This window comes from Alosa pseudoharengus, unplaced genomic scaffold, assembly GCF_046254945.1.
Source record: "Alosa pseudoharengus isolate Yale_2024_CS ecotype anadromous, Long Island Sound unplaced genomic scaffold, YU_APseudo_1.1 YU_APseudo_1.1_scf_4, whole genome shotgun sequence".
In the NCBI taxonomy this organism is placed as follows: Eukaryota; Metazoa; Chordata; class Actinopteri; order Clupeiformes; family Clupeidae; genus Alosa; species Alosa pseudoharengus.
The window spans coordinates 20,763,596-20,778,161 of record NW_027468774.1 but is presented as its reverse complement, the minus strand read 5'-3'; the positions used below and the strand labels follow the sequence as shown (position 1 = coordinate 20,778,161).

General features: G+C 46.7%; 1 protein-coding gene across 1 annotated transcript in view; it reads left to right on the top strand.

Annotated features, from left to right (window-relative positions):
• The window catches only part of tex2 (testis expressed 2), a 28,762-nt gene extending 14,652 nt beyond the window's left edge, over nucleotides 1–14,110 (top strand). Inside the window, exons 3-13 of the mRNA XM_076265230.1 lie at nucleotides 226–1,918; nucleotides 5,786–5,986; nucleotides 6,398–6,725; nucleotides 7,350–7,585; nucleotides 7,963–8,106; nucleotides 8,411–8,510; nucleotides 9,493–9,613; nucleotides 10,145–10,267; nucleotides 10,671–10,880; nucleotides 11,259–11,379; nucleotides 12,003–14,110. Coding sequence (XP_076121345.1) covers nucleotides 251–1,918; nucleotides 5,786–5,986; nucleotides 6,398–6,725; nucleotides 7,350–7,585; nucleotides 7,963–8,106; nucleotides 8,411–8,510; nucleotides 9,493–9,613; nucleotides 10,145–10,267; nucleotides 10,671–10,880; nucleotides 11,259–11,379; nucleotides 12,003–12,161 — 3,411 coding nt within the window. The 5' untranslated portion in view covers nucleotides 226–250 and the 3' untranslated portion in view covers nucleotides 12,162–14,110. The remainder of the gene's footprint in view (nucleotides 1–225; nucleotides 1,919–5,785; nucleotides 5,987–6,397; nucleotides 6,726–7,349; nucleotides 7,586–7,962; nucleotides 8,107–8,410; nucleotides 8,511–9,492; nucleotides 9,614–10,144; nucleotides 10,268–10,670; nucleotides 10,881–11,258; nucleotides 11,380–12,002) is intronic.
• Nucleotides 14,111–14,566: the final 456 nt, after the last annotated feature.

Below are 14,566 nucleotides of genomic sequence, written 5' to 3'. Positions count from 1 at the left end.
CTCTCCCCTCCAGGGGCTCATCGCCAGACTCTCAACAGTTGGTCCAAAATAACTGCTTTTAGGTTTTGAAAAAATAAGCCGAGAGATGAGGGACTGTATGCAATTGCTAATCGTTAAGTCAGTGCTTTCAGAAAAGCCGGTGAAAAAGAAAAACATACTCTGAAGTGTATGTGATATGTGTGTGTGTGTATGTGTGTGACCTGTGTTCACTCTCTCTCCATGCAGGTGGTGAGCTGAGGGGAGTTCAGTCATGAGCTGGCCAGGCGGCGGAGGCGGAGGTGAGCGCGTCGAGCCGGACCCCACCCCTTCTTCTCCCCCCCGCGCCCCAGCGTCGGGCCCCGGCCCCCGGCTCCAGGTGCAGCGCTCGCTCTCGCGCGACACCATCACCATCCACTTCTCCGCCCAGGGCCGCGAGGACGACGATGACGACGAGGAGCTCTACGGCACGCCGCTGGCCACGGCCCTCGAGGCCAGCGAGGAGTTCAACAGTCACGAGGCGGCCTCCTCCTCCTCGGCCGCTCCGCACGCCCACACCCCCGCTGTGGCCATCCTGCAGTCCTCCCCCTCGGCCTCCTCCTTCTCCTCCATCAGCTCCTCCTGGCCCTCCGACGCCCCTCCCCAGGCCCTCGCTGGGGCCTCCACGCACCCCCTGTCCTCCAGCGCCTCCCCGGTCCGAGTGGCAGCAGCAGCGGCGGCGGCGCCACCAGCTTCGGCTCTGCCGTCCAAGCCCTTCCTCAGCCTGGTCAAGTCCCTCTCCTCGGACGTGGAACCCAGGGAACCCCGGGAACCCCCAGCGGTGCCGGCGGCCGGCGTCACATCTCCCTCGGCCCGCCAATCGCAGCAGCGACGTCACCTGATGAAGACGCTGGTCAAGTCGCTGTCCACCGACACGGCCAAGCCCGCCGACGTGGACTCGCGCTTCAACCGCAACCTGTTCAAGTCCTTCGGCCAGTCGCGCCCGGGGGCCCTGCACTCGGCGGCGCCCGGGGGCTCTCCCTCGGCAGCCATGGGCGACTCCAAGACGGCGCCGTCGTCGCCGCTGGCCTCCCCGCTGGACGGCCGGCCGTCCTCCTCGTTCTTCAATGTGCCCGAGGTGGAGGCGCGCATCGAGGACACGCGCCGGCGTTTCTCGGAGGTCATGAGCGAGCCGCTGCACCTGCTCAGCAAGTTCATGGGCGAAGAGGGTAGCGGAGGCGGCTCCGCCGCCAGCACGCGCACAAGAACCCTCTCGTCCAGCGCCAGCGAGCTGACCAGCCTGGCCGGCCTGAACGGACACCCCGAGAGTGGCAGCTACAGCATCAAGGAGGAGGAGGGCGACATGGAGGACGAGGGCCAGGACAGGAGGGAGGGCAGCAGCTACAGCATCCCCAGGGTCAGTCGGATGGTCTCGTGTCCGGGCCTGGAGATGGGCACCATGGCCTCGGTGCTGCCACCGCCCCCCCGCTCGCCCTCGCTGGCGCTTGACCGCTGCATGTCGGCGCTGGTCAGGCAGGAGGACGAGGAGTTCTGCGAGCTGTACAGCGAGGACTTCGAGCAGGAGTCAGACACGGAGACCGAGGGGTGGCGCGCGGGCGATGGCCAGCGCCGCCACAGCAGCCTGACGGGCGCCTACAGCCAGGGCGACACCGACGACGAGGACGACGATGATGACCAGGAGGATGACCAGGCGCCCGGCGTGCCCCATAACTGCTTGCTGCTTCTCATTTCTGTGGTGTACGGCTACTTTGTGCTGCCACTGCCACCCTACGTGGAGGCGGTGCTGATGGGCATGGCTGCGGGCTTCATGCTGGCCATCCTGGTGGTGTGGCTCTCGGCCCCCCGCCACTCGGCCTTCACCTACTCCTCTTTGCCCAGTAGACGCCGGGGTGACCGGTGGAACCTGACGCCGCTGGACATCAAGGAGCCAGGGGTTTTTAAGGTAGGCCATGGTGGATGTACAAAATGGACTTAGATGTCAGAGCCTGCATAATATTGTTCAAGCACACTAATAAAGCTCTTTTTTAATACTACACTGAAAGTTCTGCAGCTTATCTGTAGCTGAAGGTTTGTTGTGGCTTGCCAACCCCTTGTTAAAATTCTCACTCAGTGATGTAGTCCTGTAACTACGACGGAGTATTAGGGCCACACATGAATATATTTATTTTTTTGCCATGAAGAGATTAAACTCGACATATCAACATTAAACTCGACATTTCGAGAATAAAGTTGAAATGTCATGTCGACTTTAATCTCGACGTGTTGACTTTAAAGTCGACATGCCGACATTAAACTCGAAATAGGCTACAGTTTAAACATAGCCTACAGTTTAAGCTATGTAGCCTACACTAACACACAATATGTGACAATCATGAATAATAGGCCTACTTCAAATAGCCTAGGTGTTATTTCAGATAGATTGCTGCTACGTCTTGTCTGTTAACAACTCATTGCCATCATCGTGAAGCGCGTATCTCGCGGTTATGGAAATAGCCTACCATGCACTATGCCATTTATATAGCTAGAATTACATGTTTCCAATGATATAATGTTTCTATAGTACAAAATGTTATTTCGCTCTGTTTTTACGTGGGTAAGTAGCCCGGGCAGCAAATTACATTTGCTGCCGCTAGGGTGCGTCTAGATTTCTAGGCTAGTGGGTAAGGCCACCGCACATCCAAATAACTGCCCTTCATGACTCACAGGCCGTCACTCTCCATAGGTTAACATGGCAAAACGAATTTTTCTAAAACTGCTTTTCCATGTCTTACCTGCATAAAATATAGTAGGCTATAAACACAGATATGTGTGCATTTACTATGGGGGTTCCCTGTTAGGGAGGACAGCTGCATTCGTCCCTCCATAGACATTCAGCAATAGGCTGTTTGCAACCATTAGCCTATAAACAAACATGCAGTGTGAAAGTCTGGGAATGGGGAGAACACTTAAAGCTGCAGTTGGCAAGTCTGACAGATTGAGGGGACTTTTGAATGTTTACAACTCTCATGCCCCTCCCCCACTACCACTGAGCACCCTCTCATCGAGTTTGTGCTCGTCAGTGCGCACCAGACTGCACCAGACTGTGATTGACAGTCAGATCTCACACAGCTCTGCTCTGATTGGACCAGAAGAACCAGGAGCTGTGGATTTTTGCAAAACAAATAACAGGCTCTAGGTGGAGGTAGAAGTGCGTTTTTTTTTTCTAAAACCAGCTGATTTATGTTGTTCTGTCGGAGCATAGTGTCAGTTTCAGTGAATATGATAAAAAAATCTTGCCAACTGCAGCTTTAATATGCCTAGTCTAGGCTACTGAATAAGCATGAAGTCGAATATTTGGATGAAAAACACTCTTTAATAATACAATAAATAAATAAACCGCTAAGAAGTTTACTTTTGACCATCGCATTTATCGCCTGATAACTCCGTGATAAAAGGACGTAACAGGAAAGAATTTGGCTGAGCAACAGAGGTTAATGTTCTATGTTTTGTCCAAATGATGTCTATCGTTGTTGCACTCATTTTATTTGTCCTCTTTTCAATCGTCCCGTTTGTACCCTACTTTGGAGTGGTCGTTCTCTCTCCAAACTTTATTCTCAAAACGTTGAGATTAAAGTCGACATGATATTTCAACTTTATTCTCGAAATGTCGAGTTTAATGTTTAATCTTGACATGGCAAAAATATTTTTTTTCTTCATGTGTGGCCCTAATACTCCGTCGTACGTATGTAACAGCAGATCATTTGCCAAAATCTTATTAAAGAGCTACAGATTAAAGAGCTTTCGAGGATCTGTGGACATCCTGAATCCTTCAATGTGCCCTGTGGTTATTCATTATTTCTCACTGAATTATAAAATGTGTACTGGAAAACACACGGTTGCCGTTCATTTGGTTGGAATCTGTTATGTTGCACCACCAAAATCTACCAAAATTCTATAAAGTTGTACTTTATGGTTTCTATTATGGTCTCTGTCTGCTATCTGCTGTGGAACTAATGAATATATTTAATGGGGCACTGAAGAGACTCTGCAGCAGCAGTAGCCCAAAGCCATAAATGTATTTTAATGTAGTCTATTCTTGAATATATGTCTAACCATGCCACCATCTTGCTGGAAGCTCAGTGGGTGAACATTTCAAGACATTCATTTTGAAACACATAAGTGCTTGAAACTGTATTGCCCAAATGTAGTTGTGTGTAACTCCATGTGTGCTACTATGCTGCTTAGAGTATACATGAATTTCTACCTAGGCCTGTAAACGAGTGTAAGTTTGTATGTGTGTGTGTGTGTGTGTGTGTGTGTGCGTGTGTGTGTGTGTGTGTGTGTGAGTGAGTGAGTGAGTGAGAGAGAGAGAGAGAGAGAGAGAGAGAGAGAGAGAGAGAGAGAGGTGTGTGTGTGTGTGTGGGGGGGGCACTTACATAAATGGAGGTGAACCTGTGTGGGCTGCATGGAGACATGGAGAGAGAGATGCAGGCCGGGGCCTGAGGCCACAGCATGGCTGGGAGAGGATCCCGAGCCCATGTACTAGGGCAAACGGACCAAGACAAGCCATCTCTCTCACCCCACCCCCACCCCTCTATATCCCTCTATTCCTCTCTCTCTCTCTCTCTTTCTCTCTCTCTCTCTGTCCTTCCGACTCATATAATGATGATGTAACCCTTATCACAGTATTACTGCTTGTCTAAAACTAAAGTGATTGAAGGGGCCGAGATATCTATGGAGACTGAGGAAAGCACACAACCCTCCTTGTATATACAAGGACTGGACTGACATCCATCTCATACAGAATAGCACTAGTGTATAGCAGTAGTGTATACAGTACTTGCACTGTGAAAGACACCTGAATCATGTATGGATGCAGTGATCTATCACAGAGACTTTCTATGAGGAGACACAACACTCAAGAATCTCCCATAGAAGTGTATGGGGTGAGTTCGTAACGCAGTTCGTAACATGGCAGTCGTCTACACATATTTCGCCCCTTCCGCCGCCAAAACTTGACGTGAATACATCTTGCCAATCATGTGGTATGTTGTGAATACATTGTGCCAATCATGTGTTTGTGATCTCGCAGCTGGAGTGAGGTTGGTGTCGTGAAGTCATGTGCACACCCAGTTCTGCCCGATAAGTGCACAAAATGCGTTACAAAATAGCCGCCGAGTGGAGGGACTTGCCTTTGTCTATAAGAACACTTATTTGATATAGGACAGAGTAAAGTAGACAAATTCAACCAAATAAGAACAAAGGTGAAATATCTTTGTGGTTGGCTGTCAGTTGCCCTTTGAGACTGGCATTCCTTTTTATTTCATGTTGACCTCACTGGTCCATAAGGCGGGGATCACATTGGCCACTGACAAGCGGCAGCGGCAAGCGTAACACAACGCTCAGACCATAATAAGTTCTAACTCGTTCCTATGGTAACACAAATGGTTTGCCTTAAGTGACAATTCAATATGCTTGCCTTGCGCTTTGAAAGTTGAACCAAGTTCAACGATCAGCTTGTTCAACGCTAGTGTTACGCCAGTTTTGCCACCGTTCCACTGCCGAACCATAGAGAACAATAGGAAACCTGCCGCTTGGTCAGTGTGTGCCGCTTGGTCAGTGTGATCCCCGCCTAAAGCTGTCATTCAATGTCAACCTCAGGTAGATACATGACAACCGATGTTATGTTGTCATGTTAAATAATGTAAAATATCTAAAAATGAACCTCTACAGGATGAGAAAAACACACAAGTTGTTGTAATAATGTAAATGATGTGACAGCCTTCTGCACGTGTGTGTGTGTGTGTGTGTGTGTGTGTGTTGTTTTTAGGGCTGGATGAATGAGATCCTGAGCTATGACCCAGAGACGTACCACGCCACCCTTACCCACTCGGTCTTTGTGCGGCTGGAGGGCTCCACGCTGCGCCTGTCCAAACCCGGTCGCAACATCCCCCGCCGAGCCTCCTTCAATGAGCCCAAACCCGACGTCACCTACATCAGCCAGAAGATCTATGACCTCACTGACAGCAAGGTGTGTGTGTATCTGTGTGTATTTCACCCTGCTATCCTCAAAGCTGTTTAAAATGTCAGTCACTGAAATGCTACAGCACACTTTGGATAATGTGATGTGAGTGACAGTGGACAGTGCAAGATTGAAAATTTGAATGAGTGCACCTTAACAGAAATGGACATATTTATGTTAATCTTTGATGTTGAGCACTACAATTTGGCCTGTGCCCATTTCTGGAGTACGGGTATACAAGATACAAGAGAAACACTGAGAGAATCCTATAGGAAATATTTCAGGTTTCAAGATTTGGCATGGAATGAGCCTTTTGTATTGGCTTGTCTTGTCTTGGTAATAGTTGTTCTTGTGCTCTTGTTAGTTTTCCCCATGCTTCTCTGAGAGGAACTAAGTTTCGTGTCACGTCTGTGTCTGCAGATCTCTCTGGTGCCTCAGAGCCTGGCTAGAAAGCGTGTGTGGAACAAAAAGTACCCCATCTGCATCGAGCTGGGCCCCCAGGAGGACTTCATGGCCAGGGCCCAGGGAGACCGGCCCGAGGGTGGGGACGAGAGGCCCCCCGCTGGGGCTGAGCGGCCGGAGGGCGGCAGTGCACGGAGCGAGGAGACGCTGGTGCGGAGGTCGTCCGGCGACCTCACGCTCTACCTCTTCGGACGGACTGGACGCGAGAAGGAGGAGTGGTTCCGGAGGATTCTGTTTGCGTCGAGGCTCAAGTCAGAGGCGAGGAGGCCTGCCAGCGTAGCGGGGGGTAAGAGAGCCCATCAGACACCCCTAAACGTTCGTCCCCTCACATCTCTGGCATCCACAGCCCAGGATAGCTTAGCGGAGAGATGCTATCCTAAAGAGATGGCGAGGGCTGATATATGCAGGTGGTAGGTCTCAGCTGAGTAAGCCTCTGTGGCATAGGCACTGAGTATAAAAAGCCAAATATCTTACTACAGCACTTTTTCAGCACGTCAGTAAATTGCTTGGGACTGGCAGGCTTCATTGGGATGTAGGGAGATTTCCTGTGCATTGATGCTGATGCTGTGGGGCTGGACGTTAGGTGCAGAATATAAAATAAAAATAGAACACCTCTGCAGTGCTGAATGGAAGAACCCAATGTAATGGTTATGATTATGGTTATGGTTATGTTTGCTAAGCAGACCTTTTTATCCAAAGAGACTTACAACATAAACAATAATAATATAATAATAGACTAATAATAATAACAATTATAACAGTCCAGCTGCTATGATCACAGTTATTCCCTTCTGTAGTGTAAGGCTATACAATGTCAATGATATTGGTGTTTGAAAGGTTTAGATGTGGCTTTTGTCTATTTAATCCATGATGATAAATGTGCCTTTGCCCCCTCCCTCCCCCGGTCCAGTTTTCCTACCCGCTCACGGGGGCCTGTCTAATAGCCGCAGCAGTAGTCGGGGCAGCCTGGAGGAGGCGCTGCAGCCCCAGCCGCCGCTGCCGCGGCCCAGAGAGCTGCCCGTGGGGCTCAAGCTCAAAGTGCTGGACTACAGCGTGTACATGGCCCAGTATGTGAGCACAGGTGCCACCAGTCGCCCCGCCAGCCCCTTGCCCAGTGCAGCCAGCAGCCCAGGGGCCGGCAAAAAGGTAGCTCCCGCTTAGCTTATTTTAGCTCACCTTTAGTTCATCGGAGCTGTGCTTATGTATAATGGATGCTACTACCAGCTCATTTATAGCAAATGCAGGGTTTAGACATAACTTTAAAAGATTTGATGAGCGATCTAGTATATCATCCTTACATCCATCTTTTCTTTATCATGTCTGCTTTGTTCAAACATGAAAGCAGCATAGACTTGCAAGTTGATTCAATTACTTTCTTTCAGCTACACATGTACTGTATGTCTTTTGCACAGGATAGTTTTGATACATTATGAAATGTTTAATGTTTAATTCAGAGTAATTATGCACTCTTCTCTACTTGTTGTGGTTGATTTCTTTTTAACCTTTCTCTGTATGGCCTTCAGGTGCCTGACAATGAGGAGGAATGCTCTGAGTCTGAGGCCTGGGTGAACGCTCTGCTTGGGAGGATCTTCTGGGACTTTTTAGGGGAGAAGTACTGGGCCGACATGGTGTCCAAGAAGATCCAAATGAAACTGAGCAAGATCCGGGTATGCGTGTGTCTGTCCACTACTTAGTCACCTCTTCCGTATCTACAGGGATGACTTCTGGGATCACCATTACCCTTAATTAGACATTATTCCGATTTTGTTGTCCCTTCCAGCTTGCATATGTCTTTGTGTGTGTCCATTTTGTCCCCCATCTATTGCACTCTCCAGAGGGTCTAGAAAAGAAACTCTGGCTGGCTCCAGAGTGATTTACATGGATAAATAGGGGATTAAAATGGATTAGCTGGGAATAAATGCTGTGAATGAACAACCCTGTGGCCGTCTGACTGTTTCTCTGCTGTTACAGTTGCCATACTTTATGAATGAGCTGACATTGACCGAACTGGACATGGGCATCACCATCCCCAAGATCCTGAAGGCCTCCAGACCCTATGTAGATCATCAAGGTAAAAATGGGCTGGGAGAGAACAGTTTACTGTTTTTGCCCCTCAAGACACTATTATTTTCAAAAGTACGAAAGAAATCAAGAAGACAAACGTTGATTCACTGATGTGTGGATACCTGGTCATTTTTAACATCGTCTTGCACTGGCCCATGGCCTCACTTTGAACTGTGACATATCTGGACATATTGTAGTGAGATACTGTTGGAGACATTGAGCAAACTTAGTAGAAGTGGTAGCGAAAGGAAACCCTGGAGAGAGAGTAGCCTGAGGACAGGGCTGATGTCATGGCGGGACGTGGGAGGGTGCTGTTCCAGCGGTCAGATTAATGAAGTGTCACCACTCCAGCCTGGCCAATTTATGAGCAGCTTACTGAGGCGTCTCCTAGACGAGCCCCATTTGGGAGTCCAATGAGCCATCACTACGTTTAGAGGAAAAGGCTGCAGGTATTGCGTCTGAGTGGGGGATACACACATTTTAATGCTGCCAAATAATGAATTCCGATTAATTTGTGATGTGGCTGACATGAATGTACGTTGTTCAGTCATGAGTACAAGTGTCACGACGGTGGCAGATTTCATGCAAATGTGCCTGTGAATCACTGGTGGAGTTTGTCCATCCGGCGCAGACGTGAGTGGTGCGGGCTGAGTCAGACGTGAAGCGTCCCCGCCTGCCCACCATGCAGCAGCTCACAAACGTTCACGCTCGTTATGTAAAGAGCTCAGCTACAGGGACGACAGGGGGGTAGAAGTTGTGCTATGTTCTTGCTGCCATAGTAATAATAACAGTCAGCCAGAGATGCTCTCCTAACATACTGTAATGATAATGTCCTTTTAAAATAAGATTAAGAAAACAAATGTTTTTTTCATCAGCATGCTGTATAATTGTATGATATTCCCTGTATCACTGACCTGTGTCTCTTCCATGTCTGTTTAAATGGATTATCTACTGTAATAGAGCCTATTTCTATGTCCCTTCCCCTGAAGGCTTGTGGTTTGATCTGGAGATCTCCTATCACGGCTCCTTCCTAATGACGCTGGAGACAAAGATGAACCTGTCCCGGCTGGGGAAGGAGGGAGAGGGGCTCGGTGAACAGGGGAAAGAGGGGTAAGAGCAGCTCTCTCTTCTTTTTCTTAATAAACACTGATCACTTTCAGTGTAACAAAATCTCTCAAAGTAGCAGCGCCTCGTTCTTATGCCGTCACCTCCATATATATATATATATATATATATATCTATGGTCACCTGTCTACTCCTTTGTGCAGCTTTACAAATCTTTTAAAAATCACTTAAAAGCTCTTTGGCCTCATTGCACATTCCTTAACATTCACGACGACTCCGTGCTGTGCTGCTACATGTTGAATTGCATCTAATTTTCTCTGCCATGTTCTCAATCTCTCTGGACGCACCCCCTCTCTGGCCCCATTGATCTGCTGGTGAGTTGAGACACTCACCTCTGATTATGCCGCAAGACAGACAGGTGAAGTCAATGAGGCCTGCGCTTCATAGAAACTAACAAATCTTCCTCTGTGTCTGTGTGTGTGTGTGTGTGTGTGTGTGTGTGTGTGTGTGTGTGTGTGTGTGTGTGTGTATGCGCATGTGCATATCTGTGTCTGTTCATGTGTTTGCGCGCACTAGGCCAAGGCCGAGGACGTACTGCTTGGCTGACAGTGATGAAGAGTCATCTAGTGCTGGATCATCAGATGAAGAGGAGCCGCAGGAAGTTTTCACAGATAAAGCTGTTCCTCCTGGGGCCGAGAGGTATGAGACAAAAATAGATTGCCCATTTGAACGACTGGATTGGCCTCTATAAATGTTGCTGATGTTGTTGTGTGTTATATTTGCAACTTATTATGCTGAGTCCCAGAATGGGATGGTATACCCGTGTCAGGCCTGAGAGAGCAAGAGAGAGGATGAGAGAGAAAGAAAGAGAGAGCAAGAGAGAGGTTGAGAGAGAAAGAAAGAGAGAGCAAGAGAGACAAGGAAAGAGAGCTAGAGAGTGGGAGGCAGACAGATGGGTAATTTGAGGTGAATAATATTCTCTGATTCAAACACTGCAAATGAGCTGAAAGCAAACTGACATGTGAGAGTGAGACAGAGGCCGCTTTATGAATAAGAGATACAGACTGACTCACTTTTCAAGATGCTCCCTGTCTTCTCCTAGTTACGTTGGTGGCCACCGGCCCAGCAAGATCATACGCTTTGTGGACAAGATTGCCAAGTCCAAGTACTTCCAGAAAGCCACTGAAACGGAGTTCATCAAGAAGAAGATGGAGGAGGTGTCCAACACCCCTCTGCTGCTCACCGTAGAAGTGCAGGAGTGCAAAGGGACGCTGGCTGTCAACATCCCTCCACCCCCCACCGACCGAATATGGTACGATCCACCTTGGGTCCACCTCATCGTTCTTACTGACAAACAGTGATTTTGGTGAACTTGCTGTTGGATCCCAATAGATTGACATTGTGAATGGAAAGTGTCTCCTACACAATCATATGTAGTCAAAAGATGCTATCCATGAAATACAGTAGCCATACAGTTTAAACCAACCAATCCTGTCAGACATTTTCCCTATAATGACAAGGTTTAACTAATGACTGCCCTCTGCTGGTTGTATTTGGGACCAGCAATCTGTGAGTCCATATTACAGTTTCGAACAAGCTATGGCAATACATATGTCTGCTTCATAACTATGCAAAAGAAATTTAGGACAGAATGACCATTGGCTTGATTGACACAATGTCATGATTTCAGGTATGGCTTCCGGAGCCCACCGCACGTTGAGCTGAAAGCTCGACCCAAACTGGGAGAAAGAGAGGTTACTTTTGCCCATGTGACCGACTGGATTGAGAAAAAATTGGACCAAGAGTTCCAGGTTAGTGGAGGAGTTTCAACATAGAGAATTTGCTTTCAGTGTGCTTATTGTAGCATTCTAACATCTGCTTAAATAGTCCAGTTTTCATAGGCCTTTGTTGGGTATTAATTGTTATCTCCACATATGGTTGAAGTCTGTTCAAAGTCTGAGGCTATTGAGTTATAGGTTGGTTGCTTGCATTGCCTCAGAGACACCAGCAACGTTTAGGGGACAGTGTTATTAATTTATGGCCACCCACTTGTGTGAGGTTCAAAGAAATGTGCTTGTCGTCACTGTTGCTCAGAGATTGTGTGCTGGAGGGGAAGCTAACAGTTTGCTGATTGTACAACAAAGCAATACAGCAAAAGTGATCTTTGTTTGAGACTCCTAGAACCTATAATTACAATATAAACCTATAGTTATTTATTGTGGGTAGGCATGTTCCATCATGGTGTTCTTCCCTTAAAGTTGTATGCTGCAAGTCAATGGAATGTAAACATGCCAAGTGGGCATGTCTATGCATTAATGTGGAAAAATAGTATTAGGGTCTTTATTTGTTCTGTATGATTATAGGTGTGTAGAAATATGTGGCTGTGTGCTTTAAACTATGTTCAATTATGCCTTTTTCATATTGTAATCAACAGAAAATATTTGTCATGCCAAACATGGATGATGTTTGGCTACCCATCATGCACTCTGCAATGGACCCGCGCTCAAACACGAGTCTGGTAGTGACAACGGACACTTTAAAGGAAAGTGAGCTCTCCTCTGACGCTGAGCTCTCCACTCAGAGTGACATGTGAAAAAAACAGCTCTGTTCAGGGAAAGGGAAGAAACAACATTCATGGAAGAGTGATGTGGTGTTCCCTGGGACGCAGGTCACCAGTGGACATAGAAGGTTAAAGCAGAAGAAACTAATGGCTTCCTCTGGACAAGACTTTTGAAGGAGAGTTGATGAGAGAATGGGGCCATGAATTAAGACATTACAGAGGTGCCCCCTCTATGAACTCCATACAGAACTAAATAGCATGGATACTGGACCTCTCCACAGTGAAGGAACTGGTTGGAATTCCATGATTCATAGGATTTTTTAAAAGGTGAAAGGTTTTTGAACAGTCAATGGTTTGAAGTCCCTCTGTCCACTCTCCCTCTCTGAGGCTGATGAGAAAGGAGAAGTAGGTCTACAGTGGAGGACTTCACCAGGACATTTTTACCATAGCATGTACAATTGCACTGCAAATCCAAGCATTCCAAGTGGAAACAAGTCAACAAGAAAGAGAAGGAAAATAAGACCTGACATGTGAAGCAGCAGCACCAAACCTTTTTTTTTTGGCGGGTGTATGTGTGTGTGTACTTATCTACATGCTAATGTGTATCTGTGGCAGCACACATGCTATTGGGAGAATCTAAGACAAAAGTGACATAAGCATTCAAATTGACAGGAGCAGAGGCACAGGCCACACTCAAACACCTCAAAGCCATCGAGGGTGTGACACTGAGCTATCTGTGAAGCTCAACATGACAATGTATAGGTTTGTGTGTGTGTGTACAGTATGTCCATGTAATGTGATGATTGTCACATGCTTGTGATCCCACACTCACATTAGTCCTGAAAGACAAAAGCCTACCCACCCATCCCTTTGTCCCGTTGCCTCCACCCCTGCGTTGCCTAGGTCATCAAGCGTTGGCATCCGACTTATGCAAATAGATCAACATCACTGTGTTCATGAACAATACCAGCTGATACGCGCCTCCCACCTGACTAAACCTGTCCTGTCAAACGCACTCACACCACGGTGGGCAGAAGAACCAGGTGTCACTGTTTGTTTTGGAAGATGGAAGCTTTAGTGAGTCTGTCTTTTAACAACCTAATCTCTCCTAGAAACTACTTTTCCCAACCAAGTGCTTTGCAGAGTGTAGATGTGGGAGAGGGTGGAGGCAATCTAGTCTTTACAGCCAAAAGCAATGCGTGTCTTAATCTGTCATCAAAGTGGGCTTAATGAATGTAAACAGGAGTGGTCATTTTATATCCGCACTCAGTTCTTAGTGGGAGGATCGGGGGGGATTTGTCCAGACTCTTTGTGCTGTTCTAAGTCACATTATGTATCAGTTCTGGTATTATAAATATTGTTGTCTGGTGACATTATGAAAAAGAATGTTTTTTTTCCTTTTGGCAGAAGTAAGATGTGCAAGCTATATGTGCAAATCCAGGAAAAAGTCAAGTCAATTACAGTGTGTACAAGTGCAGTTTTCTTTTGTATTCATAGAAATGTGAGCTTGTGTGCAACTTAAAACCGCAGTCTCAATATCAACAATAGCATTACTGGTCACAAGCAATCATCTTTTGTACAAATGGAAGGTTGTGTGCATTTCATCAACTCATCAGCTTCTACAGCTTACAGAAAAAGGAATAATTTTGTCACCTGTGCACTTACAAAACTGTCACAAAAGCGGTCTTTCATGGAGGCTTAAGTGCCTTCGATATCAGCATTGCTCATCAGCCATGCAGTAGACTAGCATGTTCTGTATAGCATCCTCATTAAAGTAGTGATTTCTCAATTTTGCTCATTGTAAAAAGTAATGATTTACACCCCCAGTGCCATAATGTGAATACGTGGGGGTGAAAATGTTCTCTATTGTTTTGGCCTGTGTGCTTATTATGCCAAATATTTGTGTTACATTATTTCAAATGTCATGCTGTTGTTTAATTATGGTGTTTGTGTCATGGCAGCTTGGACACACGAGGGATCTATTAAAAATCTTTTGCTTCAGTGATGTATTGGTTAATTTCCAACTTCAACCTTTATTTTCTGTGGGGTTCAGCCATGGCCTGAAGGTTAGACAGTGGGGACTAAAAGGCTTGAGCCTCACAACTAGCAAGACAGAAATGGGGACAGGGGAATCAATCTCCATGGTTTATGAGACAAGTAGTGGATCTCAAAAAATTAGAACATTGTGTTGTAAATCATTATTATAGATTCATTAGATATAAAGTGAAATATTTCAAGCCACTTTTTGTTTCAATCTTGATGATTACAGTTTACAGCTTATTAAATCAGTTTATCAAAATATTAGTTTAAATATGTTATAATACAGAAATGTCAGTTTCCTGAGCCATTAATCTCTTGGTCTGGTTCAGTAAACACAACCACAATCATGAGACTGCAGACTACATAGTTGTCAAAAAGACACTCTTGGCAACCTCCAC